We start from the raw sequence: 24,712 nt of genomic DNA, 5'->3' as shown, positions 1-24,712 counted from the left end.
GGAAGGAAGGAAGGAAGGAAGGAAGGAAGGAAGAAGGAAAGAAAGAAAGGAGGGAGGGAGGGATGGTGGGAGGAAGGAAGGAAGAAAGGAGGGAAGGAAGGAAAAAAGAAAGAAAGAAGATAAAGTAAAATAAAATAGAAGATAATAAAGTTATTAAATTAAAAAATAATTATTAAGAGAAAAAAATTTTTTTAAAAAAATGGACTGATAGATTCTTAGGACAAATGGTGGAAGGAAAACTATACAGACAAAATCTCACACAGAAGCATACACATACTCACAAAAAGAGGAAAAGGGGAAAAAAATCATAAATCTTGCTCTCCAAGTCCACCTCCTCAATTTGGGATGATTCGTTGTCTAAAGGAGGGAAGGAAGGAAGGAAGGAAGGAAGGAAAGAAAGAAAGAAAGAAAGAAAGAAAGAAAGAAAGAAAGAAAGAAAGAAAGAAAGAAAGAAAGAAAGAGAAGATAAAGTAAAATAAAGTTATTAAAACTAAAATTAATTATTAAGAAAAAAAGAAAACGGATGGATAGAACCGTAGGACAAATGGTGGAAGCAAAGCTATACTGACAAAATCTCACACAGAAGCATACACATACACACTCACCAAAAGAGGAAAAGGGAAAAAATCATAAATCTTGCTCTCAAAGTCCACCTCCTCAATTTAGGATGACTCGTTGTCTATTCATGTATTCCACAGATGCAGCGTACATCAAGTTGATTGTGGAGCTTTAATCTGCTGCTTCTGAGTCTCCTGGGAGAGATTTCCCTTTCTCTTCTTTGTTCTCACAGCTCCCAGGGGCTCAGCTTTGGATTTGGCCCCGCCTCTGCATGTAGGTCGCTGGAGGGCATTTGTTTTTTGCTCAGACAGAACGGGGTTAAAGGAGCCGCTGATTCGGGGGCTCTGGCTCACTCAGGCCGGGGGGAGGGAGGGGCGCGGAGTGCAGGGAGAGCCTGCGGCGACAGAGGCCGGCGTGACGTTGCACCAGCCTGAGGCCCGCTGTGCGTTCTCCCGGGAAGTTGTCCCTGGATCCCGGGAACCTGGCAGTGTCGGGCTGCACAGGCTCCCCAGAAGAGGGGTGTGGATAGTGACCTATGCTCGCGCACAGGCCCCTTGGTGGCAGCAGCAGCAGCCTTAGCGTCTCATGTCCGTCTCTGGGGTCCGCGCTTTTAGCCACGGCTCGTGCCCGTCTCTGGGGTCCATGCTTTTAGCTGCGGTTCGCGCCTGTCTCTGGCGTTCCTTTAAGCAGCGCTCTTAATCCCCTCTCCTTGCGCACCAGGAAACAAAGAGGGAAGAAAAAGTCTCTTGCCTCTTCGGCAGCTCCAGACCTTTTCCCGGACTCCCTCCCGTCTAGTCGTGGTGCACTAACCCCTTCAGGCTGTGTTCACGCAGCCAACCCCAGTCCTCTCCCTGCGCGCTCCGACCAAAGCCCGAGCCTCAGCTCGCAGCCCCGCCCGCCCCGGTGGGTGAGCAGACAAGCCTCTCAGGTTGGTGAGTGCCGGTTGGCACCGATCCTCTGGGCGGGAATCTCCCCGCTTTGCCTTCTGCACCCCTGTTGCTGTGCTCTCCTCTGCGGCCCCGAAGCTCCCCCCTCCGGCTCCCGCAGCCTCCGCCCGCGAAGGGGCTTCCTAGTGTGTGGAAACCTTTCCTCCTTCACAGCTCCCTCCCACTGGTGCATGTCCCGTCCCTATTCTTTTGTCTCTGTTTTTTTCTTTTGCCCTACCCAGGTACGTGGGGAGTTTCTTGCCTTTTGGGAGGTCTGAGGTCACCTGCCAGCATTCAGTAGGTGTTCTGTAGGAGTTGTTCCACGTGTAGATGTATTTCTGGTGTATCTGTGGGGAGAAAGGTGATCTCCGTGTCTTACTCTTCTGCCATCTTCCCATTTAACTTTTTATTTTGAGATAATTTTAGATGCAGAGAAGTTGCAAAAATACAACTTTGTACAGTAGAAAAGTACAGAGAGGTCCTGGTGTACCCTGCAGGCAGTTTCCCTCAATAGTTACATCTTCATAACAATATATTATCAAAACCAGGAAGTTGACATTGGTACAGTGGGTGTTTTGTCAGGGGTCTCCAACCCCCGTGTTCAGAAGGACTCGTGGGACTCAGTATATAGTTGTACTCATGCTGAGATTTATTGCAATTATATAGTAAAGATACACACCCAGACTATAATGGTCAAAACATAACGTAGGCAGAGTCTAGAGGGATCCATCTTCAGGCTTCCTTATGTTTTCTCCCTTCCATGAGGGGTTACACAGAGTACATTCCTTCTTTCCCTCCTTCGCAACAAAAATGCAGCAGTGTGTGTCTGTGGTTGTGTGTGTGTGTGTCTGTGTGTCTGTGTGTGTGTCTGTGTGTGTGTGTGAGAGAGATATTTCTGCCCAGGGATGTCCATTAGAGAATCAGTGCTCAAGATTTTTATTGGGTGTTGGTCATGTAGGCACCCTCTGCCTAACATGTATCAAAATTTCAGATTCCCAGAAGAAACTTCCTGGTGCTCAACATAAATCACATAGTTGGCACAAACAGTCTAGGAACAGTGAGACACCCCTGTCAGAGAACAGTGGGAACACTCTTGAAATCCAGATTTACAGATACCAGCCGAGGGTCAGCCTTGCAAGCAGACCTGTCTAAGGATAGCATTCTCAGGTCAGCTGTGATAAGTTTTTTATGCACAGGTGTGTGTAGTTCTGTCCCATTTTATCACAAGTGTATATGTTTGTAACCACTACTGGAATCAGGATAAAAGAACTATTTCATCACCATGAAAATCTCTTATGCTACCCCTTTATAGTCATATGCACCCTTTACCCTCCTCACTCTCCCTAACCCCTAATCTATTCTCCATCTCTAATTTGGCATAGACCATTTTCAAATGAAGGAAATATTTGTGTTTTAATTTTTCATTAAATAAGTGATAAGCTTTATGTTCATACTGTTATAACAAAACCCACATGTGGACAACAAAAGACTTTGATTTAAGAGATCATTGTATTTTCTAAGCTGGATGGTAGTATTTGTTATTATCTAAAGTGTTCCTATACAAAAATATCATGAGAGAAACAGAATTTTTTGGCAAGTTTTAGTATAACAAATCTTGATGGCATTTGCTTTCATTTTCTTTGATCAAACTCTAATGTTTTATTTTGAGATTATTGACTCTCTTCTGGGTCAAACTATTAAATACATCTAAAATGAATTCTCTGTAGTGATTATTAGATGACTGACAATATAATGATAATTTTAACTATTTTTAATAGTTATTAAATAGGCCTAGGATATTTAATTAAGCTTTCTACAGTAAAAAGTACCATAGTCTAAATAATCAACTAAAGTATATTTTATCTTTTTAGGCACATCAGATTAATATTGGTTATTATTTGACATTACTATTTTTGTATGGAGTAGCAGTCACTGAAAGAGGAAAGAAAGAGGTATGTAGCATGTGTTATTTGCACATTATAAATCTCTTCACATACACTGACTTCATTTTAACAAATTAAAATGTTGATTTTTGACCTTCTCTAAAAGTTGAAACCACTCTGTGACTTTTCTGTCATATATTGAAAATGTAGAGTAATTATGCTAGAGACTATATTGTGAAACTAAATATATTGGTAGGGGAAACTTAATGTTAGCTTATAACTTTATTTATCTTTGAAATACTTATCACATATAAAACAGAAAATTGTTTAGCTTCTTTCACTTATATAATAAATTTTAATCCATTTTTTAGTGTAGTTTAATCTCTCTGGTCTTCATCTTATCCTCTTTGTAAAATGTGAGTTTTACCTCAAATTCTTTATCAAATAAAGTGAAGTGCAAAAGTAAAAATCTAGGAGGTAAGTAGGTGATTTCTAAGCGTCCTTACAAATTTAAATTCTCTTTTTCTTATTTTTAATGATTTCTCAATTGCAGCCTTGATATCTCTTTTACTTTTTGTATTCCTAAATTTGTACTCTCTACTTGGTTTCATAAATAAATACATCTGACTTGTTAATTAGGTGAAGTAGAATTTATAAGCACCAAACTGAAAACATTTCCACTTTAAATAATTTCACATAATGCTAATTATTTAGTGTGATGTGCTAGAGAATATTTTTAAATGAGGCCATGCAGCATGTTTTTTTCCCAGGGAGACTGGGGCTACTGTGCCTGTTTTAATAATGATAACTAAAGCATTTATTAGAACTGATTCTGTAGTTTACTTCTAAACCTATATTGCTTATGATCAAGGTTGTCATTCCTCAAAAGAGTCTATATGTGTGGGCAAAAAGTCATTTATTTCCTATTTGAAAAACTAGGAAGATTTGTGCTCTAATTAGAATGAAAAATTAGGAAGAATATAAAGAACTATGTTCCCATAGTCATCAGAAGAGCCCTTATTTTGGCTAGTAATATTTGTCAGTTTTAGATATAAAGATTGTTGTTTTAATATTCACTTTGAAACACTGGTTAAAGATCTTTAGTTCTTTTGTAAATAACTAAAGCACTGAGTACATTATTTATGGGATTATATACAGAGATGTATTAGAGATATGAATAAATGACTGGATCAATATTAAAGCTGCCCTAACTTCTCCAGTTTGGGAAATAACTGTTTATTGTAAAAGGAAAAAAATGACTTTTACATCAGCCAAACCTAGCTTTATGTTGCTACAGGATTGTATAGAAGCTGAGAATAAATTTCTGGTGATGAAGATGGTGATCCAAGAAAATGAAATTTGTGAAAACTTTATGTCTTTAGTTTATTTTGGACGTGGTTTACTTCGATGTGCTCAGAAGAGGTAAGGATTTTAATTAATGGGTAGATCTTGCCTATCAACTGTTAGCATTATGTAATGGGAATAAAGTTTGTACATACCAGGGATCATGACATTTGTGCTCTACTGATTCTTTTCTCCATCACTGATTCTATAGATAATTTCTTTAGTGTACTTGAGAATATTAAGTATCAAACTTAACAGGCCATTGCAATAAAATGTGGTATAGCATAGGCATTAGGAACATAGGCTTTGGAGTCTGATAGGCCTGGGTGCAAATACATTTTCTACCACTTATCTAATATATGACTCTAGGAAATTTAATGTTGCTAAGCCTTATCTTTGGAACTAATAATAGTGCCCACCTCATAAAGTGATTAACAGTGCCCAGGACACAAAAATGCTATTCTTAATAGATAATTAATGGTTGTAGTTATTAATGTTATCACCACTTGGAATAGGTATTTAAGTTATGAATGAGCTTATAACTCATTGAAAGGGTCCAAATTCTGAGTCTGGAAGTATTGGGTATTACACACTTAGTGAAATTGTACAGGAGAATGTTTATGGACCATCTGTTCACTTCCCATATGTAGATCCTTAGCCATTTATAGCATCATTAATTCATTTTATTTGCTAAACATTTATCCTATTTTAGAGACTGCTTTAGGTGCTGGGGATAAAATGGTTTACAAAATAGATAGTTCCTGTCCTCATGTAACTGACAGTATAGTGAATGTTATAGACCTTAATCAAATAATCAGTTATATAAATAATCAATTATGAAATGTGATAAAGTGCTATGAAGGAAAACATAATGAAAAATTAGTCTTTATTAGAACCCTATTGTCTTTCTGGGAATCAAAAGTCTCCTTGAGGAAATAATGTTTGGCTGGGATCTGAAGGGAGAATTAGGCAAAATTTACTTATGCAAATCCTTATGAAGGATTACTGCTGGGCCCAACCATTGAATCCCTAAAAGCATCATTTATATGGTAGTTCCTTGATTCTTTGTAAGGTTGATCTTCTATCCTCTGGCATGCCTGTTTTTTACTGTCCAGAAGATGTCCCACTTCCTGTTCGTTAGCATGATGTCATCAATGTAGTTGGCCAGTGTGATGTTTTGCAGAATGTCAGGATGATCAGAATCCCCTTAGTCTATATTGTGGAGAGAATTAACATAGCTCTAAGACAAGACAGAGAATCTGTACTGCTGTCCTTTCCTCAGATATGTGAACTACTGTTTATTTTCCTTATTGATGGGCATTGGAAAAAAATCATTTTCCCAAATCATTGACACTAGAAAGCCCAGTCATCTGGCAGCGTCATTTACTTTCATCCCTGGCCTATAGAGAATAGCCACCACTGAGCTGCTCAAAGACACTGATGTCCTTCTCGCTCTGTATTTCTTATTACATTAATGGATGGAATGTCTTCTGGGCCTTTCTAGGGAACATTGTCTAGTGATGGATTCTATGGTCTTATGCAGTAAGTCCATTCTAACATGTTTACCTCCCTGAGCTTTCTTTAAAACTCTGCCAAGAAATTTTCAACATTTCCACCTCAATTACTAGAGGCCATTGTGGTTTCCGAGCTTCAAGTAGCCTTCTCAGCAGCATGTTAGGACTGGCTTTGGGTGTCCTCGCTAGGAAAGTAAATGCTGAATTATGGAAGAGTTGCCCCATATCAATATATATTTCCCTGTCAAGCTATATATTTGACCATGGGTTCAGCACTCTTAAGATCCACTCCTAGACATGTTCCTGCCAGTACATAGTAGTCAAGTTCTACAATGCTTATGGTGAATAAGCTTTTTCTTCCTCTGTTTTCCCACTCAGGCTTTGCTTATACTTGATCCTAGATTTTTTTTTTTTTGTCTGTAGGCAATGAGCAGATATAAGAGAGGATTTTGAGAAGGAAGAGTATCATCTTTTGAGACGTGTACCTCAGATCATATTTTTGCATGGTCTACTTGTTCCCTATCAGAGTCCTGATAGTACAATAGTTCTTTTGAGGCTATGCTTTTGGTTTTTGCTGTTGTTCTACTCTTGTGATTAAATACTGGGCCTCATTTTCAGCATGGTCTGCCTTATGTTTAGAGTTGGTCAAGGTTTTTGAAACATTACCAAAGTGGCCTTTTAACTTTCACGGAGTATCCTTAGTTGATAGTAGTAGTCCTGTTGAGGCTGTGTATTTGGTTTCTTTTGCAGTTTGTTCCACTTTGTGATTAAATCTGGGCCTGATTTTCAGCACAGATTATCTTTATGTCTGTAGGAGATGAGGGTCTCTTTAAATGGTACCCTCAGAGGCCTCTGTCTTTCATTGTGTCCAGAGTCAATAGTTGGATGACCTGTGCCATTTTCTTTCTTCAAGGCTTCCAAGACAGTAAAAAAAAAAGCCAGCCAACTCTACAGTCCCTTTAATTACCATGGCCCCCATAATGTTCAAGCTTGAGCTACTATATAATCTATTGCCTCCCCTTCCACATGTATTTCATTCCAATCTACCACAGGTGAGAGTCCTAGTGTTTGTATTTCTATAGCATGCCAGAGGTTATCACCATCCTACTTACCACAAAAAAAAAAAAAGTTGCTTGTTGTCTAATTGGTAAACTGTCTACTTACAGAGTCCTGTTCAAACTAACTCTATTTTAAAATGCCTTGCAGATATAATGCAGGACTGCTAGAATTTCATAAAAGCTTACAAGAAACAGGAGATACAGATGATCATTGGTTTGACATAGATCCTATGGAAAATGAAGATTTACCTACAACTTTTAAAGTAAGAAATTATTTAAGAATAACGTTTCATCTGTGGCTAATCAGAATCATCTTTGATAAACTGCAGTTTATGTTAACTATGTCATTCTATAGCAAACACATTCTTTTGTTGGGCATTAGCTTTTTGTGTGAGAAACAACCTTGATTCCATTATCTAGTGCAGAATGTTAGTATGATTCAACAAGTAGAGAGAAATGAGGTGGATGTGTTAGCGTTTCCAAATAACAAGATTAAAAGCTGTACTAGTTCAGTACTTCACATGGCTACAGCTAAGTGTAATAGTTAACTTCTTTTGTCTAACTATATTTACCATTATTTTGCTGTTGATTTAAATTTTAAAAGTACTAAATGCTTACATTAAAAAACTTGAAAAATGTAAAAATGCCAAAGATAAAAGTAAAATTCATCCATATATTTCTTCAAATGGAGAAACCATTGTTAGTATTTTCATTTATATCTTTCCATACACACATGTATAAACACTTTTTACCTTTTATTTTTAATAAATTGGTGTGATGTTATACACATTGATTTATAGTATGAAAATATATATTATTGTGAATTTCCCAGCAAGTAGATTATTATATAGTATAATTTTTTCATAGTCCATCTTAAACTGTGCTTTTAGTTTGCTTAACCAATTCCCTGCTATTGAAGATTTAGTTTATCCTAAGCATTCTAGTTTTTCACTATTATGGAAAGTGATCTTTTTGTATTTCTCACATCATTCCCTTAGTATAAATTTCTAAAGGTGGAATTATGAAGTGTTTATACACTTGTACAGTTATTTGTGTATGTTTCCACATTTCCTCCCAGAAAGTGTGTAACCAGTTTATATTCTTAAGACAGACTATGAGAGTTTCCATTTCCCCACACCCTCTGGATATTTTTTACCTTTTGGGTAATTTTTCCTCATCTGATAAGCCATGTTGGTCACTTTTTATTTGTTTAATATGAAAATAGCTACACTCGGCTTCTTTTGGTTAGCGTTTGAATGACATATCTTCTTCCAAACTTTTACTTTAAGCCTTTCTGGATCCTTATATTTTAGCTGATTTTAAGACCAAATGCATTCCTCAAAATAAAGAGGGATGTTTTATAAAAATAAAAAATTCAGTTTTCTAGGAAGCTATAACAACTCAAAGTTTGTATATACCTAATAATACAGGCTCAAAATACCTGGGACAAAAACTGGTAGAACTAAAAGGAGAAATAGAAGACTTCCCAGTCACAGTGGAATATTTTAATGTACCTCTCTCAGTAATCAATAGAATAAGTAGGTAGTCTTTGGTGTTGGCCAGGATAATCATATGACTTTTAACTTTGACCTAATAAAGTAGTAATTTTATAGATTTTGGAAAAATATTGAATTTCTGTGTTTATCTGGAGCAGCCCCTACCTGGTCTTGGTTGTTTTTCTTTTTTCCTTCTCCTTTTAAAATATTTTTATCTCTTATCCAAACTTTCTTATTTTTATTTTATGCAAAGTAATACATGTATGCAGTTTTTTGAGTAATATTAAAAGGCTTAAAAATTAATGGTCTGTGGTTTATCATCTCTAATTGTAGTTCCTGACTATGGGTAACTTCTTCCAACCCTCTAGGCATTTTCCTTTGATATTTACCTGTATTTTTTAAAAGCTATACTGCTATTTAAAAAATTTCTCCATCTTAGATGTTATCTTTTGACTTCCCACTGTGGAAGAGGAGGGTTTAGTAGCTTCCTTATACATCTCCTTCACACAACACACTTCACTTCCCCATCCTACTAATAGTTATAAGTTTTTATTAAATTGGCGTTAGGGTTTCCCTTTACTCTATTCCTGGGAATACCCTCACCCATTTCCTTTGTAGATCCTCTATTTCTTGGATCTCAAGTTTTCCTTTTTCTAGGTATAATCCCTTGATTTGGTGGTGCAACTCATCCAGCAGCTTCCTGGAAAAGGGTATTGCTTGGGAGATAAATTTTTTGAGATCTTTCAAGTCTCAAAATAATTTATTCTTTGTACACTTTATTTATATATTGCCTGGGCATAAAATTGTAGGTTGAAAATCATTTTCCTTAAATTTTTAGAATTGTGTTTCTGTTATCTTCTAACTTCCAACAGTAGTATTTTTGAGAAATTTGATGTTCTGATTATCAATCTTTTGTTATAACCTATTTTTTTTCCTGGGAATTTTTAGGATATTCTGTATATTCCTGGTGTTCTGAACTTATGTTTTTTGGTTCTGGGACATTTTCTTTTTTTATTTATTTGATGATTTATTCTTCATTTTCTCTTTTCTTTTTGAAATGCCTTTTATTCAGATACTTGACATCCTGGACTGAATTTCTGGTTTTCTTATTTCTTTGCTAATTTTTATTTTTTGTCTTTTCTTTTTAAAATATTTATTTATTTATTTGGCTGTGCCTGGTCTTCCGTGGCATGTGGGATCTTTAGTTGCGGCATGTGGGATCTAGTTCCCAGACCAGGGATCGAACCAGGGCCCTCTGCATTGGGAGCATGGAGTCTTAACCACTGGACCACCAGGGAAGTCCCTAATTTTTTGTCTTTTTGTTCTACTTTCTAGGATATTTTCTTAACTTCATCTTTTTTGCATAGAGCTAATATTCAGCCAGTATGCACTAGTGCTATCATATTATTTCTTTTTTTTTTTTTTTTTTTGCAGTACGCGGGCCTCTCACCTCTGTGGCCTCTCCCGTTGTGGAGCACAGGCTCCGGACGCGCAGGCTCAGCAGCCATGGCTCATGGGCCTAGCCACTCCGCGGCATGTGGGATCTTCCCAGACTGGGGCACAAACCCGTGTCCCCTGCATCGGCAGGCGGACTCTCAACCACTGTGCCACCAGGGAAGCCCCATATTAGTTCTTATAATGTTAAAATATTTCCATACTGCTTGGAAAATAGTGGCTGCTTCAAAAATAGTTGGGTAACCAGCCACCATTCCAGATGCCCTGGACTCTCCTCCATCCCTCTCTCTCCATACTTCTTAAGTTAAAATCCAATAGCTAAAGGTTTAATGTCCAAGAGAGCAGAGTGCTTCCATGATCATGCTCTGGCTCTAGGCCAGCATGTTCTTAATCTGTTATAAGCAGTGCCTATGCCTGTCAGCCCACCAAAAGTCCTACTTCCCAAACACTGTGATTAGTTTTTCTTTAAGAAAACTTAGAGGGCTGGCCTTTACCCCTTTATCTGGCACTGAGGAGTTTCAGGTGAGTACCACCAGAGGCCTGCCCTGCCCCAGTTGCTCCTATCCTCATGTGTCTCCTTAGATGAACTCACCCTGTTGGGGGGAAGATTGTACTCCTAGAGTTGCTGGCACCCTAGCAGGGGGGTGTCCCTTCATATTATTATTTTCAGCATTACCCTTGTTTCTATCCTTCTATTGAATTTTTTAATTCAATGATTATTTCAGCTATCATCTACCAGGAGTTTTCTTGTTGTTATGAATGTTACTTTTTAAAAAAAAAATAATATCCTGTCCTTTTTTCATGAATTTTAGAGGTAAATGTTAAAGGTAATGTTAGCTAGATCATGTAAGGCTTTATAAACCAAGTAAGGAGCTCAGACTGTATCTTGAGGGTCATGTGAAACCCCTCAAAACTTTTAAACAGTGGGGTGTTATAATCAAATTATAGTAAAATATGACTTATAGAATTTAGGACTTTGAAGAGTTTCTGTATTTATGGTAAGGGAGGAGTTCAGAAAGTAAAAAAATATTAATAAAGTAGTTACAAATTGTAGTTAGTGTTCTAAAGAAAAACAAGGGACTGGGACAGAGAAAATAGAGAACACACAGACATACACTTGTATACCTGCATCTATCCATATTTGTCTATATGTATATATGCATAAATGTGTATGTGTATCTATGTGTAGTGGTTAGGAAAGGCCTATCTGGGAGGTGATATTTAAGTTGGAAGCAGAAGGTTGAGAATGGAACTAGCTCTGTAAAGAGTTGGGTAAGAGCATTCTAGGTAAACAGAATTGAATGTGGAAAGGCCCTCAGGCCTTGAAGGGCAAATTTGAATATAAAATCGTGAATTTTATAGTGAGTGAGGCTAGAGATGAATGTGAAGAGATGGACCAGAGATGGCTAGGTGTACAGGGTTCAGATTCTGCAGGTTCTGCAGGACCTTGCAGTCAGTCTTGATAAGGGTTCTGGATTTTGTTTTAGGTAGTGGAAAGCCATTGAAGAGTTTTAAGCAAGGAACTGACAATGATCTTTTGTTATTTTGCAGAGAGTGTTTTGAACACAGTAGGCAAGAAAGAGGCAGACCAGTTAGGCAGTTGTCATAGTTAGTAATGTAGGTGAGACAGAGAGTGGTAGCAATGGAGCGAGAATTAGAAAAATTTGCAGTATATTCTGGGAGGAGACTCAACAGTACTTGCTAATATATTGCATGTACAGGGTGATGGAATAATTATACAATGGATGACTTCAAGACTACTCGCTTGAACCTAAATAGATTGTGGTAGATGAAATTGATGTAAGTCCCATGAGGACTAAGTATTAACCTGCTAAGTTCACTGCTGTATCCTTAACATCCCTTAACATTCATAACAACCTGGCTCATAACAGGCACTCAGTAAATATTTATTGAATGAGTGAATATCAGTGACTGAGGCAGAAGATGAGGAGTAAGGAACAAGGAACAGATTTTGGTAGGAGACTCAACAGATCAATATTGAACTATTAAGTGTCAGATTTGTGAAACCACAGTAGTTATATACCTACTATGAGTCCTATCCCTTTGTTTTCAGCATCTCCACTTGACTATTGGTTATCCTCACAGGATATACTACTTTCATATTGATAGGTCCTTGAATGCTGCTTCTTTATTTCTCTCTTGATACTTAAAACTTTCTAGTCAACTTGGTCAAAACATTTTTATTCCTCATAAAATTCTGAATGCCATTAAACAAATGTTATGAATGATGACTTGATTTGTAAAATAGTCTGTAGAGGTTTATTTTATCATGTCTTATACCCTCAATATATATGGGTATGTCTCTCTGAGGGACAGTATTAAGGACCTGTTTAACTTAGACTTGATAACGTGTTTCACAAACCTTTAACTAGCATTTTAAAATATGGAAATTGCATTCCAAGTTGTAACTCTGAACACTGAAAACATACTTCTGTACCCTGCCTCTGCCCCTTCTGGCTGAGCAGCCTGTTGCACCACTACAGTAGTTCCACTACCAACATGGTGTCTTGGGGGCCAGTTCTAGCAAGGACTCTCTTGGGTTTCCAATGATTTGTTGTCTCTCTGTATTTATATCAGAGCAAGTAATTCTTGTTAGGAACATGCTAGGTGTTATGAGTTAGAATGAAGAGTAGACATATAGCTTTGAATATAGACTTTTGTCCTTTCTCCATGTTTGTATTCAATAAGAAGTGTAGTATTTCTTATTTAGGGCCTTTCTATGTATTGTTTACTTTGAATGAGGGAAATAGGTTCTATAACTATTTAAAAAAATATATACAACACCTTCAAAAAAGGATATGAAATGGACATATAACTTAAGGTAAGATAAGTGTTGTAGTCTTTTTATTACTGATTCATGAGATTTATTTTTATTTTAAAAATTTAGGACCTTCTTAACAATTTCATCAAGACAACTGAGGGTAATATAATGAAGCAGACCATTTGCAGTTATCTAGATTGTGAGCGATCTTGTGAAGCTGACATTTTAAAGAACACCAATTATAAGGTACTATAATTACCAATTAACTGAGTATTTTAAAAATGTGATTGTAAAGTTAAACTTAGATAAAAGTTATTATATTATCATGCATCAAAATATTGTTTAAAAAGTACTTAGTTTAATTACAGTGATAATGCAGTTCAGAAGTTGTTTGAATGTCTCAGAGGTTAGATTCACTGTGATCAGGAAATATTTAAATCCTTTGAGCCAGTAAAAGAATGAATTGGCTTTGCTAGGGTTTTTGTATATTCACAAGTTTCTGAAGTTATAATAAATATTCTTGTAATCATATAATGGAAATTATCTAAAATATTCTTTATAGTTAGAAATGTTACAGGTTGAGAATATTAGCATTTTACTAAGGAGAAAGGTTGTCACTCCTCAAGAATTATGTTACTAAGTAAGGATCATTATTTCTTCTATGGGCCTTGGGTGGGACACACACACACACATAACCAGCCTTGATTTGAAGAAATTCAACAATCAAAGTACTTCAAGTCTAGTTCTCCCTGGATCTATCAGAATAAGACTGTGGAAAATCACAAGATAGGCTGAGATGTGATCATCAGTGTAAATCTGACTACTTCTACAAGACTGGAAATCTGAGTTGAAAAGCATGATGTATAGAGCAAATGGCGTAGATGGGAAGGAGGAGAAAGCCAAGATCTATTCATTAGGGTAAGATGGGTATTGGGAAGTGTAGGCCTGGTGAAGTGCAGTGCTCAGGGCAGGTCAGGGTCAGTCCTGGTTTTCGTGACATGGTGATATGGTCCTGTGGTTTCCCAGGGAGGAATCAGCGTTCCAGTCAAATGGGTAGCATGTAGCAGCAGGAAGTCTTGGTCACAAAATTTAGATTTTTGTCATCTAAGCAGTGTACCTATTTAAAGGAAGCAGGACTGTGGTTCCCAGGGATGGCACACTAGGAAAGACAAGAAATCTATACCTTGGGATAATGCAGTAGCTCAGGAGCCATTTCTCACTAAGAGAGCAACCTAAGGTCTGGTGATTGGTGACAAAGAAGTTTTGGGGAATAATGGTATGGAATTGGGGCTGAAAGAAAAGAGAAATGTAAAAGTTGAGGTGAAGTGGGGCAGACAGCATGTTCATCTACAAAGATCACTCACCAAGTTTCTGATATTTTGTTGTATACAGCATGTGGAAAATATTACATTAACTTATTCAAATTATTGCCTATTTTTTTGTCTTTAGTGATATAAAAATGACTTGTATAGTTCTTTGATTACCAGTGATCTGTTGATAAATTTTCAATGCCATCTAAAGCTCATCTAGTTATAGAATAATTTAAAAAATGACTTAAGGTGGTATTTTCTATATCTACATGGATTATTATTTCTTAACAGCAGCTTTTATTCTTTTCCAGGGATTTTTTCAGTTAATGTGCAGTAAAAGCTGTTGTGTTTACTTCCATAAAATTTGTTGGAAAAAGTTCAAGAATTTAAAATATCCAGGTGAAAATGATCAGGTATTATATTTGTTCTTCCTTAAAAACTTTACTACAGCATATCCTCCTCTACTCTTTCCTCTATTTTCCCTCTTTCCTCTTCATTTCTTCCTGATCACATCCTTCCTCCTCTTTTTTTCTCCCTTCATTTTTTTTTTCCTATTCTCTCTGATGCTCTTCTCCTCACTATTTGTTCATCATCACCATTTATTAAACAGGTCTTTGTAGGAAATACTCTGCTAGTTGCTTTGCTTATTGATTTCTATTAATTTGTTCTCTTCCCTTTAGAGATTTATACTCTTAAGAATAGAAATATTGTTACGTATATTCACATAAAGGACATAAATAGAATCACTTAATAAAAAGAAAGGACAACTATATAATTTTAAGGATAGTTTCTATTTTAAGGGTAGAGAACAGTGATAAATTTATAGTCTTCAGAACTATCCTTGTAGTATTGGGAATTCCCTGGCAGTCCAGTGGTTAGGGCTTGGTGCTTTCACTGCCGGGGCTGGCATTAGATCCCTGGTCAGGGAACTAAGATCCCTCAAGCCATGCAGCACAGCCAAAAAAAACAAACAAAACAGCAAAAAACAAGACAAAACAAAACAACCCAAAATATATTTGTATTATTTATATTTGCCTAAAGTCATATAACTAAATTGAATTCTTTGCCGCTAAAATTAAAGTAGAAATCGAAAGCCCAATTCTATATTAATTAGTCTTTAATGAGGTAATGGCCATAAGTTGGGTCTATAATGTTTGGTTCTAGAGTGTTTACATTGTGCAAAAAGCAGAAAACACTTATAAAGGAATTGTGGTGGAATAGAAAGAGCACTGTATTGAAGTTGAGAGTTCCGAGTTCAAGTCCAGATTGAGCCACTTACTAGTTTTCTTTGCACTAGGCTGAAACTCATTTTTCTAAGCCATATAGTGAGGATAGTAATACCTACTTTATAAGTTTGTTATGAGGATTAACAGGTAAAAAAGATAAACTTGCATTGTACGTTGTAAAAATCATTATATAAAGCATTATTATTCACTTTTTAAGCAGTGTGTAAATACTTTTCACTTTCTTTGATTATTAGGGCAATCCATTTTGCTCAACTTTAGAAAGAGATGTAAAAGAAAACTAAGTAACTTAACCAGAGGAAATAACAAGGTCAGAATCAGAAAAAGGACTCAAATTCGTTTTCCCTGGAATCCTTATATATCTAACAGAAATTCAGTATTCCTTTTTGCACTTACTTAATGAGTATATTTTACTTGAAGTTGCTTTTATTGGAGGCAGCAAATACATTTTAGTTTGTAATATAACTATTTGAAGATTTTGAAGTAGAAATGGTGAGAGAGAAAAGTGTAGTCATAAATTTTAAATAGGAAATCCATTGGTATAAGAAATGGACTATCTTTGAACAGCTGACTCTCAAATGTTTATTCACATCTTTTTTACTGTCTAGCAACATCTGCTTCTAACTTTATTTAAATATAATCAGTCTTGCACATCAGCAGGTTTTTTCTATTTTTATTGTTTGTATTATTTTTTTCTATTGATAACTTACTGGGTTTTTTTCTATTGATAACTTTAGAGTTTTAGTGGGAAAAAATGTTTGAAGAAAGGATGTACAGGTGACATGGTAAGGATGCTGCAATGTGAGGTACCTGGAATTGTCAAAATTTTGGTGAGTATCTTTCTCTTTTTTGCTTTCCTTCACTGGAATGATGTTTTTGACTTCAAACAGATTTGGGAATTGTAGTAATAGTATTCTAGCCATATTCTCTTTGATGGGACTAAGCTCTCTAATCTTTTTATTGCATTGATTTCTCCAGAGTAGTATTTAAGTGGTACTTAAGAATAAGAAAATTTAAAAAATAAAGACACACACACATACACACACAGAAACAGGAACAGACAAAGCAGGCCATGGCTGTAGCAATGAGGAAAGTCGTTATCATGAACAAAGGATGATAATCTAATTCTGTTCCACCTATGGTTAAAAATAATTTTAGATTTTCTGAACCCTTTTTTAGTCTCTAAGCATCTTCCTATAAAAATATCTATAGAACATCTCATAGAGTTGCTGCTACATAAAATGCACTTAAATGGTATCCATTTTATTTTTTTAATTAATGAAATATCTTGTTGAATTTTCAGTTAATTAGTAAACAGACCAAAATTATAAATAGGAATATATATATTTTTTAATGTTTAGTATGGTCTTCTTGTATTTTAGATTTGACATTTAAATCCTATAGTGATATAAAGTAGAACTAGTTTTTAAGACCAACTCTAATTTGTTATTTGATTAAGATTGTTTATAGCTTGTTTCTTCTGTTTTATTTGTTTTATATTCACTATAGCTTCGTTCTCATTGTTTTCTTTCAAATATTAAGGCTAAGAAGTAATATTAAAGGATTTTGAAAATTGAACTACTTTAGGGCTATTTTTTTTTCATCACTTGCAGTTTGAAGTTGTGAGAAAGGATGAATATATAACCATTGAAAATTTAGGAGCAAGGTAAGCTTGAAATTAAATATTCTTTTTTTTGAGCATGTATGTATTTTTCATTTGCTTCTTTCTTCTGTGTTTTCTGTTACTTTCTGGAGCTCCATTAAACTTAAAGACAGTATCAGTTGTGTGAAAAAATTGTATTTAATTGACATTTGTCTACCCCTTTGCCCCCCACTTTGTAGACTTTTAAATTCTAAAGCAGGAAAGTAGAAATGTGAATACTTTTCCCTTAAGTATGAAAAGAATTCTTTCCTGAAAACCAAACGTATTTTTCTTAAAGTTATTTAAATTAGATTGTTATGATATAAAAACTTTCTCCTAGCTTTCAAAACTCATTCAAGCCTCCAGGCTTGTCTGACAATTAGAATCATCCTGTTTCTTAGATGAGAAAGCTTTATTGCAGAGGAATATATAATATAAGTTGGGAATGCATAGAGGTGTAGACTGTTGCTATTGAAATTAGAAATTTCAATATAAAACTTATCCTAATCCATTGGTTCTCTTTTCTTCTGTTTAAAATGTCTACCATTTTTTAATCTACCAGTGTTATTACATTGATATCTAAGTTTTCCCTATGAGCTAATGAAACCCAAATCTTTATCTCTGCTGTAGATCTCACTCTTAAAAATCTAGGTCTGTCTACCTGCATGCTAAAAATGTCCATTTTTATTTTTCAAAAAGATCTATAGTTCAGTATGCCCACAACTAGACTCACAATATTTCTTCCCAGTTACAGTTGCTCTATAACTTTTTTTAGGTGCAATAAATTCAACTCCTTAAATATATTGTACATGCCTCCTTGCTTCTGTCCCTGTGCTAAAGTTATTTATTTAATTTTTTTTAACATCTTTATCGGAGCATAATTGCTTTACAGTGTTGTTAGTTGCTGCTGTATAACAAAGTGAATCAGCTATATGTATGCATATATCCCCATATCTCCTCCCTCTTTTATTTGGAATTCGGAAACAGCTTCTAAACCCGTCTTTTTGTCTCCAGTCTTACCTTTCTTCAGTCTGACTGTTCAAGTCTATTGAACAGTCTGTTCAGCCATCAAAATCACTTTTCTAAAAAAAAATGGAAATATTTCACTTCTCTGCTTGAAAATCTTTCAGAGGCTTCTCATTGCTCTCAATTAAGTTCAGGCTCGTTAGCTTGGCTCTTTAGTCACCTTGGTCCCTGCTGTACTCACTAGTGTCATCTCTTGTCATTCTTTTTTTTACTATATATACACCAACTATGCTGAGCTTCTTTTAGTTCTTAAGTGTGCCATCTGTTTTACCTCTAGGACTTGCCTAGAATATGCCACTCCTTTGGCTTTGCCTGGTTAAAACTTCCAGAAAGTCATTTTTACTTTGCATTAGGTGTTTCAATCACATATTCCCTTCACTTCTCCTATTAAAACATTTACTAAGTTCTGTTACACTTTCTAGGCTCTCTTCTCCATTTGACTATAGCCTCCTTGAGGGCAAGAACTTTAACTTGCTTACTGCTATATTCCCAGTACATAACCTAATGCCTGGCATATAGCTGGTACCCAATAAATACATGACAGATGTAGAGATTCTAACTTCCATTATTCTACAATGAGTATGTTACTTTTGTTTGACAGGCAATTAACTTATTTGGAGATGAAATGCGAACCTGTTTTCCTTGGATGGTGGTTCCAGTCTCAATTCAGAACTTCAGCCTTTAGCTGAGCTACTTTGAGTCTGTTCCACACATATGGTTCAGCAGTCAGTCAGAGATGTGGCCGGAAAAAATTGGGGGATCTCTTCTCTGACTTTCCTTTCTGGGATTCCCCCACACTCTTCAGCAGCCATGGTTCCATGGCTTCAATTGTCTGGTTCCTTCAGCCAAGGAGACCTTTGTTTTCTACCATGGTATACTTAGCCTCAGGCTCAAAGCTCTAAAATTGGTGAACTTAATTTCATACATTCTTCTTCTCTTCTCCCCAAGCATATACCCCCTACAGCAGAGTTGGTTTGTTTCTCTGCTCTCTGTGCCTTCAAGGAGTTGCTTTTTGTAATTTGCCTAAGTTTTATAGTTATTTTCTGTGGGAAAACCCTCTGATAATTGGACCTTATTACCAAAAGTGGAAGAGCTACCTCGTGAGGTTTTGTGAATGAATGACAAAAACGTTTGGTTGTTTTTTAACATTAAAATGCTTTATTGTTATTAAAATATGCATAAATAAAAGCTCACAAAATATAAATGCAGAGTTTAAAAACGAATTATGAAGCAGACAGTCTTGTGGCTCCACCCATATAGAATTTTGTCAGCACCCCAGAAGCACTCACTGTTCCCCTCTCCCCCAGCTCATCCGCTTCCTAGGTAACTGTTATCCTGACCTTCACAGTAATCATCTCCTTGCTTTCTTGATAAATGTACTAATTATAAATGCATTTCTAAACACTGAATTTTTTATAGGTCAGTTTTTCAGTCTATAGCTCATATACAGTAAAGTTTACTTTCTAAAAATATACATTTTTAAATGATTTTATTTTTATACCATGATCAAGAGTATTTCCATCATCCCAAGTTTCTCTAAAATCTCTTACATAGTCATTCCCCCCTCCAACTTCCAAACCGTGGTAACCACTGATATGATTTCTGTTCTGATTAATATTGCTTTTTTCTGACTATCCTCTAGTAGGAAAGCCTTTTGCATCTGGATTTTTTATAACTTAGCATAATGCTTTTGAAATTCATCCTTGTTATTGCATGTATCAGTAGTTCATTTTTGTTTGTTGTTGAGTAGTCTTCCTTTGTATAGATGTACCATAACTTATTTATTCATTTAACAGTTGATGACATTTGAGTTGTTTCTGGTTTTAGGCTGTTATAAATAAAGCTGCTATAAATATTCATGTGTTACTCTTTGTATAGATATATGCTTTCATTTCTCTTGGATAAATTCCTAGGAGCAGGATTGCTGAGTCATATGGTATGTGTTTAATGTTATAAGAAACTGCCAAACTGTTTTCAAAGTAGCTGTACATTTTGTCATTCTCACCAGCATAAGAGAATTCTAGTTTCTCTGCATTCTCTCCAGCACTTGGTATTATCAATTTTAAACATTTCAGCCATGTTAAAAGATGTGTAATGGTATCTTATTGTGGTTTTAATTTGCATTCGCTTAAATTTTCAAAACTATTTTTTAATTTTATATCCTTTGCTATTACATGATAAATCTTAGAAAAACACCTTATAAATTTCTCCAAACTTCTTGCTGAGATTTTGATTGCATTGAATTTGTAGATCAATTTGGGGATGATTTACATCTTAACAATATTGAGACTTCCCATCCGTGAAGATGGTGTATAATTAATTTCACTTAATTGAGTCTTCTTTGATGCCTCTCAGGAATGTTTTGTAGTCTTCTGTGTATATAGTCTTATTTGTACAGTCTTATAAATATTTTGTTAGATTATCCATGTATATTTGACTTTTTATGTTATTGCAAATGATAATTTTAAAATTTCAATTTCTAGTTATTTGTGTTATACAGAATTGATTTGTGTCGATCTTGTATCCTGTGACTTGATAATTAATAATTTTAATATCGTTTATAGATTCTTTGAGGTTTTCTACTAAAGATCATGTCATCTATACATAAAGACAACTTTATTTCTTTTTTTGCAATCTATATGCTTTTTGTTTATTTTCCCTTACTTATTGCGTGGTCTAGGTCCTCTAGTACAATGTTGAATACACTTGTGAGAGCAGACATCTTTGCCTTTTCTAGATCTTAGGAGGAAGTCTTCAGTTTTTCACCATTTAGTATGCTCTTAGCTGTAGAATTTTTACAGATACCCTTTTTTAGGTTGAAGAGATTCTTTTTTCATCCTACTTCTCTGAAAATTTTTATCATGAGTGGATAGTGAACTAATGCTTTTCTGCATGCATTGAGATGATCATATGGTTTTCTTCTTTAATCTGTTAATATGTTGAATTACATCAATTTATTTTCAAATGTTGAATCATCTTTGCTTTCCAAGAATAAATAGCAACTGGTCATAATCTATTTATTTTTTCATATTGCTGCTGGTCTTTTAATTTCTAGCTTTATTGAGCTATAACTAGCATATAACATTGTGTAGGTTTAAGGTGTACAACATGATGATTTTATATATATGTATATATGAAACAGTTACCACCATAAGTTTAGTTAACACATCCATCACCTCACATAGATTTTTTGTGTGATGGGAACTTTTTTTTTTTGTGGTACGTGGGCCTCTCACTGTTGTGGCCTCTCCTGTTGTGGAGCACAGGCTCCAGACACGTAGGCTCAGCGGCCATGGCTCACGGGCCCAGCCACTCCACGGCATGTGGGATCTTCCCGGACCGGGGCACGAACCCGTGTCCCCTGAATCGGCAGGTGGACTCTCTACCACTGCACCACCAGGGAAGCCCCAATGGGAACTTTTAAGATCTACTTTCTTAACAACTTACAAGTATACAATGTAGCATTATTAACTGTAGTCACATGCTGTACTGTGGACCTCTGGTTTGTACCTTTTGACCCCTTTACCCATTTCCCACACCCCACCCCCACCCCTGACAACCACCAGTCTACTCTGTTTCTGAGTTCAGGGTTTTTTAGCTCTCACATATAAATGAGATCATACAGTATTTGTCTTTCTCTGTTTGGCTTATTTCACTTAGCATAATGCCTTCCAAGTTCATCCATGTTATCACATATGGTAGGATTTCCTTTTCATGGCTGAATAGTATTCCATGGTATATATATATGCCACATTTTCTTTATCAATTCATCCATTAACAGACACTTAAGTCGTTTTCCATGTTTTGGCTATTGTAAATAATGCTTCAGTGAACATGGGGGTGTACATATCTCTTTGAGACAGAGATCGTATTTCCTTTGGACATATAATATATAGCCAGAAGTGGGATTGCTGGATCATTTCTATTTTTAATTTTTTGAGGAACTTCTATACTGTTTCCCCTAGTGGCTCTATCGACAGGTGTGAGGTAATATCTCATTGTAGTTTTGATTTGCACTTTTCTGATGATTGGTGATGTTGAGCATCTTTTCCTGTACATGTTGGCCATTTTACATCTTCTTTGGAAAAATGTTTATTCAGGTTCTTTGCCTTTTTTAATTGGATTATTTATTTATTTGCTGTTGAATTGTATGGCTTACTTATATATTTTAGATATTAACCCCTAATCAGATGTATGATTTGCAGATATTTTCTCCTGTTCTGTAGGTTGCCTTTTCATTTTGTTGACTGTTTCTTTCACTGTGCAGAAGCTTTTTAGTTTGATGTAGTCCCACTTATTTATTTTTGCATGTGCTTTTGATATCAAATTAAAAAAATCATTGCCAAGACTGATTTCAAGGCAATGTTGCTTTTCTCTCTACTTTCAAACGTCTCTCTTTGTCTTTTACTTTTGTCGGTTTAATTATAATGCATTTCAATGTAGTCTTTTTCAGGCTCAACCCATTTGTGGTCCTTTGAGCCTTGTGAATCTGGATGTCCATTTCTCACCTTAAGTTTGGGAAAGGGACATTATTTCTTTAAATACTCTTTCCATCCCTTTCTCTTTCTCTTCTCCTTCTGGGATTACCATACTAGTATATTGTTTCTCTTATTGTTGTCCCATACATCCCGTAATCTTTCTTTACTCGTTTCATTCTTTGTTCTTTTTCCACCTCTGATTGGGTAATTTCAAATTATCTGTCTTTGAGTTCACTGATTCTTTCTTTTGCTTGATCAAGTCTGTTGTTGAAGCTCTCTATTGTATTTTTCAGTTCAGTCAGTGTATTCTTCAACTTTAGGACTTCTGAGTTTTTTTTTTCTTTATGATTTCTATTTCTTTGTTGACCTTTTAATTTTGTTCATGCATTGTCTTCCTAATTTCAGTTAGTTGTTTGTGTGTTCTTGTAGTTCACTGAACTTCTTTAATAGGATTATTCTGAATTCTTTGCACTGTCTATAGATCTCCATTTCTTTAAGGTCACTTATTGGAAGTTTATTAGTTTCTTGTGGTGGCATCATATTACCTGATTCTTCATGATCTTTGTATACTTGCATTGGTATCTGCACACTGGAGTACATGGTCTCCACTTGCAGAGTTTACACGTTTGTTTTGGCAGGGAAGGACCTTCACCAATCAGCTGGTAGCATCTACAGGTAAATAGAACTTCCCATAGGGTTTTCTACTTCTGTGAAGCTACAGTCTGTGCTCTGAGGTTGGGGGTGGGGTGCTGTTGGGTGGGGCTGGTGGCTGGGTTCCATGTTCAAGTGGGGTTGCTAGGTGGGCTCCCAGGTCAAGTTGGGCTGATGGCTATGTTGTGATCAGGTGGCATTACTAGCTGTGTTCTGTAATCACCTCTGGTTGGGCACATTCACAGTCTGTGCCCTGACTGGGTGTTGTCACCGGATGGATTCTGTGATTGGGCAGGGTTGCAGACCATGCTCTGCAATTGTTCCTGGTCAGGTGGGGCTTCAAGGTGTGCTTCCTGAGCAGATGGAAACAGTGGCTGGATTCTACATTCAGGTGGGGCCACAGGCCAGGCTTCATGGTCAGATGAGATGTTAAGCTGTACTTTGCAATCAGGCAGGGCCACAGGCTGTGCCCCAAAGTTGGGCAGGACCACAGGCTGGACTTTACAATCAGATAGGTTGTGCATTGTGCTCTGCTCTTGGGTGAGGTATGGCCTTCAGCTGTACCCCACATTTTGGTGGGGCATAAAATGTCAGGGTTGCTGTCTGGATTCCTTGGCGTAATGGGACCAGAGGCTGTCCTCTGATGTTGGGCAGGTTACTGGCTGGGCTCCCTGCTTGAGTGATTACATAGGTAGCATTCAGCAGGGCTGTACCTGGGCTCTGCTGCTGCATTAGGTGTTAGGCTGGGTTCTGCAATTGGAAAGTACCTTAGGTTGGGCTCTGAGGTTACTCAGGGTCCCTGTTCTGGCTTCCTGATTATCCAGGGCCAGAGACTATGCTCAATAGTTAGGTATGGCAACTGGCTTGACTCCCTGCCCAGGCAGGCTGTAGGATGTGCTTCGTGGTTGCTAGGTATATGTGGGCATGCTTCCCAGAGGGGTGAGAGCTCAACATTTGCTCCCTTGTCTGAGTGGGCCATAGTATGTGCTCTGTACCGACTGGCCATCTATAGCCATATTTCCCAGAGAAGTGGGACTGGAGACTGTGCTTAAGAGTTAGAGGGCTTCCCTGGTGGCGCAGTGGTTGAGAGTCTGCCTGACGATGCAGGGGACATGGGTTTGTGCCCCGGTCCGGGAAGATCCCACATGCCGCGGAGCGGCTGGGCCCGTGAGCCATGGCCGCTTAGCCTGTGCGTCCAGAGCCTGTGCTCCGCAACGGGGGAGAGGCCACAACAGTGAGAGGCCCGCATACCACAAAAAAAAAAAAAGAGTTAGGCAGAAGTGCGAAATTTTCTCCTTTGCCATGCAAGCTGTAGGATGTGCTCCATGATTGGTATGGCTGAACT

The 24,712-nt window shown here is 36.7% G+C and overlaps 1 protein-coding gene across 4 annotated transcripts in view; it reads left to right on the top strand.

Moving 5' to 3' along the window:
- Window positions 1–24,712, top strand: part of DZIP3 (DAZ interacting zinc finger protein 3) — a 122,494-nt gene that overhangs the window by 34,035 nt on the left and 63,747 nt on the right. For all 4 annotated transcript variants that reach the window (XM_082655068.1, XM_082655066.1, XM_082655065.1 and 1 more), the window contains exons 6-12: window positions 3,356–3,436; window positions 4,665–4,789; window positions 7,432–7,546; window positions 13,143–13,262; window positions 14,638–14,739; window positions 16,308–16,400; window positions 17,184–17,236. In XM_082655068.1, coding sequence (XP_082511194.1) covers window positions 3,356–3,436; window positions 4,665–4,789; window positions 7,432–7,546; window positions 13,143–13,262; window positions 14,638–14,739; window positions 16,308–16,400; window positions 17,184–17,236 — 689 coding nt within the window. The remainder of the gene's footprint in view (window positions 1–3,355; window positions 3,437–4,664; window positions 4,790–7,431; window positions 7,547–13,142; window positions 13,263–14,637; window positions 14,740–16,307; window positions 16,401–17,183; window positions 17,237–24,712) is intronic.

The sequence above is a fragment of the Grampus griseus genome, assembly GCF_964374135.1.
Source record: "Grampus griseus genome assembly, chromosome: 5".
NCBI classification, from domain to species: Eukaryota; Metazoa; Chordata; class Mammalia; order Artiodactyla; family Delphinidae; genus Grampus; species Grampus griseus.
This window is presented reverse-complemented; position numbering and strand designations above follow the sequence as displayed.